A 3,613-nucleotide genomic window follows, 5' to 3' on the forward strand; every position below is an offset into this window, starting at 1 on the left:
ATTTGTCACCCCTATAAAAACACATATATTTGTGGCACAAAACAAACTCGTTGCTATGGACATTTCGTTACATATGCATATTTATGTATATCTTGATATTGTTACGAAGTATGTCAGTCTGATGATAATAAATTAGATTAAATATGTTTTTATAAATACATCTTTAAATCTTGTGATACAACAACTATTGGCATAAAGTATAAACATACGAATAATGGAATATACCATGGTTTTGTAACCTCTAAAATATAACATTATTTATAACAAAATCTCCTCTCAAAATTTTTTTTTCGTGAATTAAAAATAAAAATCTCCTTTCCATAAAAGATTCTTGATCAAAAATTTCGCACACACAGATAACGCGTAGTATAATTTACTCTAACCATCGTCACCTTCATTTCCCCCATTTCTCGCTTTTTCTCTCTCACACGCACTAATGTGTGTGTGTGGAGGTTTCTTTGAACGATTTCAACATACCCCCTGTATTATCGGGTCTTTCCACCCCACTCACTTTAACCCCCTGGCCTCTCTCATGCGCCATTAACAAAAGCTCCACAATTTTGACCCGGAAAGATTGAGCCCTTACTTTGAATCGATTGGGTCAAGTTATCGGTTAACTTTCAAAGAATCTTCCAATATTATATCTACTGTATGCGTTTTGATTTCTTGGAACCTAATTCCACATATAGATCTTTTCCCTTATAGCAATTTTGGGATATGTTTTCGAGCAATTGAGGGTTTATTTCTTGATGGCATCATCTGCGATTAAGCATGTCGGAGATCACCACCGGCGTCCATCTTCCGCAAGGGACTTACCGGCGGGATGCTGTAATCCTGTCAAGGAGCAGGGACCGGTGACAATCGAACATGTGTTATTGGCGTTGAGAGAGACAAAAGACGAGAGAGAATCACGATTTCGGGGGTTGTTTAATTTCTTCGATACATCAAACGCAGGGTACTTGGATTCTGTGCAGATCGAGGTAGGGCTATCGGCGATGCAAATTCCGGCGGATTACAAGTACGCGAAAGAGTTACTTAGGGTTTGCGATGCAAATAGGGATGGGAGAGTTGATTATCAGGAGTTCAGAAGGTACATGGATGACAAGGAGCTTGAGCTTTATCATATTTTCCAAGCCATTGATGTCGAACATAATGGTTGCATTTTGCCGGAAGAGCTCTATGATGCTCTCGTTAAGGCTGGTATTCTACCATACTTCCCCCTTTTATCTTCTCTGCAATTTACTTCCAATTTTTCCATGAAGTTTATAATTCTCTTCTCAACAAGAACAAATTCAAACACCCTTCTAGTTGTCTTCCTCTTATTAGCCATGGCAGCTTTTCTGTTGCAGGGATAGAACTTGACGATGACGAACTAGCAAGCTTCGTGGAGCGAGTTGACAAGGACAACAATGGCATCATAACTTTCGAAGAATGGAGAGACTTTCTTCTTCTCTATCCCCACGAAGCAACTATCGAGAACATTTACCAATACTGGGAAAGAGTTTATCTTGTAGACATCGGAGAACAACCTGTAATTCCGGCAGGCATGAACAAACATGTTCCCGCCAGCAAGTACCTGATCGCAGGTGGGGTTGCCGGAGCTGCTTCCCGTACAGCCACCGCTCCTCTTGATCGCCTGAAAGTCCTCCTCCAAGTCCAAACCTCAAACGCATCAATCGCATCCGCAGTCAAGAACATATGGAAAGAAGGTGGGGTTTTATCTTTCTTCAGAGGTAATGGACTAAACGTTGTTAAAGTCGCCCCTGAAAGCGCTATAAAGTTTTACACTTACGAAATGTTGAAGAACTTCATCGGAGGGGAAGAAGGTCAGGGCGATATCGGAACGTCCGGTCGTCTTCTCGCCGGCGGTATGGCCGGAGCTGTTGCACAAACAGCGATATATCCAATGGATTTAGTCAAAACCCGGTTACAAACTTTCGCTTCTGTAAACACAAAAGTTCCTAGTTTGGGAAAGCTTTCAAAGGACATATGGGTTCATGAAGGACCTCGAGCTTTTTACAGAGGGATTGTACCTTCTCTTTTCGGAATTATTCCTTATGCTGGAATTGATTTAGCTGCTTATGAGACTTTGAAAGAAATGTCAAGAACATACATTCTTGAAGACAGTGGTATGAATATAAATTATCAATATTTCATCTCAATTACACACAACTCACACCCTATTTTGACATGATAATGATGAATCTTCGGTTAATTTTATGATGCAGAACCTGGGCCTTTGGTGCAATTAGGTTGTGGGACAGTTTCCGGGGCTCTAGGAGCCACTTTTGTTTACCCTTTGCAGGTTGTCAGAACAAGGTAACTTTGCATTTGCTTTTATCTGATATATGTCTGGAGTCTGTGTTGTGTTCTGATACTGTGGTTATCAGGATGCAGGCACAAGCGCCAGGTGGATCGACTGCGTATAACGGGATGTCTGATGTCTTCATGAGAACGTATCAGAAAGAAGGAATGAGAGGATTCTATAAAGGGCTTTTACCAAATCTTCTTAAAGTTGTTCCAGCAGCTAGTATTACATATATGGTTTATGAGACAATGAAGAACAGTTTAGATCTTGAATGATTGATTGTGTTGTGGTAATTTTGGTGGTACTGACATGATGATGATGAGAAATAAGAATAAGAATGGTAATTGTATAATGGCCATTGTTTGAGTTACATGATAGGTGTTAATTTTGCGGGGTATTTGTAGGGAGGGGGTATCATTGAATATCTCATTCCTGTTGTCTATTTGTTGAGAACTATGTATACTTGCAACTAGGTCATATGCCAAAATTGAGTACATTACAACTTGCTGATTCTTTTTTACATTGATACATGTTGAATTTTGGAAAGTGTGTATGTTTTAACTTGTATTTGTTCCATGGTATCTAAAACAAGTTATTCAAGCAAGAAGAAAGAAAGAAAGAAAGAAAGACTTTTAGATTCAACAAATATGAGTATGACTACCACTTGACCTAATCTTTTGTACATCTTGTGTCAATAGTTGGAAGTCTAACAATTCATTCAATGTTAGAGAGGATGAACTTAATCGAAATGTTATTCGATAATTAAAACCTTGGATATCAAAAAGATTTGTGTTGGACACTTTTCTTAAAATATTTTTTGACACTAGAATGGACAAACATAGCGTATATGATCAACAAAGAATATTGATAGCATCAATGCAATAAAACTAGCGTATCAATATATACACTCTACAGCTTCTAGGCAAGTTTTCAGGCTTAGCTTATAATCCCACTTGAATACTTGATACCCGTGTGAGTTTTAACTGTCAAAGATGATTGATGAAATCTAAATTAACAATAAGAAACAACCATGTATATTTAGTTGTCTATACGAATAAGTACTTAACCTATTAAGCTCATCAAGAAACAACCCTTGGTTTTTAGCATTTAAATTAAGGTGTGATGGTTTGCTATGGTGTAATATTATAAGGTTTATCTAAATTGCATCAAACTTCATTACCCGATACAGTAATTAGATCAAACTTTAATTCGTTAAAGTGTTTTCGCTCTTTGTATTGTATTCCCTACATACCTCAAACCCTTTTGGGGTGGTTGGACAGAGGCCCTTCGAAACAGCTCGACAGT

The 3,613-nt window shown here is 38.2% G+C and overlaps 1 protein-coding gene across 1 annotated transcript; it reads left to right on the forward strand.

The window, feature by feature from the left end:
• The first annotated feature begins 348 nt into the window (after positions 1 to 348).
• On the forward strand, positions 349 to 2,828 carry LOC145102681 (calcium-dependent mitochondrial ATP-magnesium/phosphate carrier protein 2-like). Its single transcript, XM_079040137.1, has 4 exons — positions 349 to 1,200; positions 1,350 to 2,129; positions 2,229 to 2,319; positions 2,391 to 2,828. The coding sequence occupies exons 1-4, from the start codon at positions 750 to 752 to the stop codon at positions 2,581 to 2,583; spliced, it is 1,515 nt and encodes a 504-aa protein (XP_078896263.1). The 5' UTR covers positions 349 to 749; the 3' UTR covers positions 2,584 to 2,828.
• The last annotated feature ends 785 nt before the right edge of the window (positions 2,829 to 3,613 follow it).

Source organism: Lactuca serriola, chromosome 4, assembly GCF_051521515.1.
Source record: "Lactuca serriola cultivar US96UC23 chromosome 4, Lser_US96UC23_V15, whole genome shotgun sequence".
Lineage (NCBI taxonomy): Eukaryota > Viridiplantae > Streptophyta > Magnoliopsida > Asterales > Asteraceae > Lactuca > Lactuca serriola.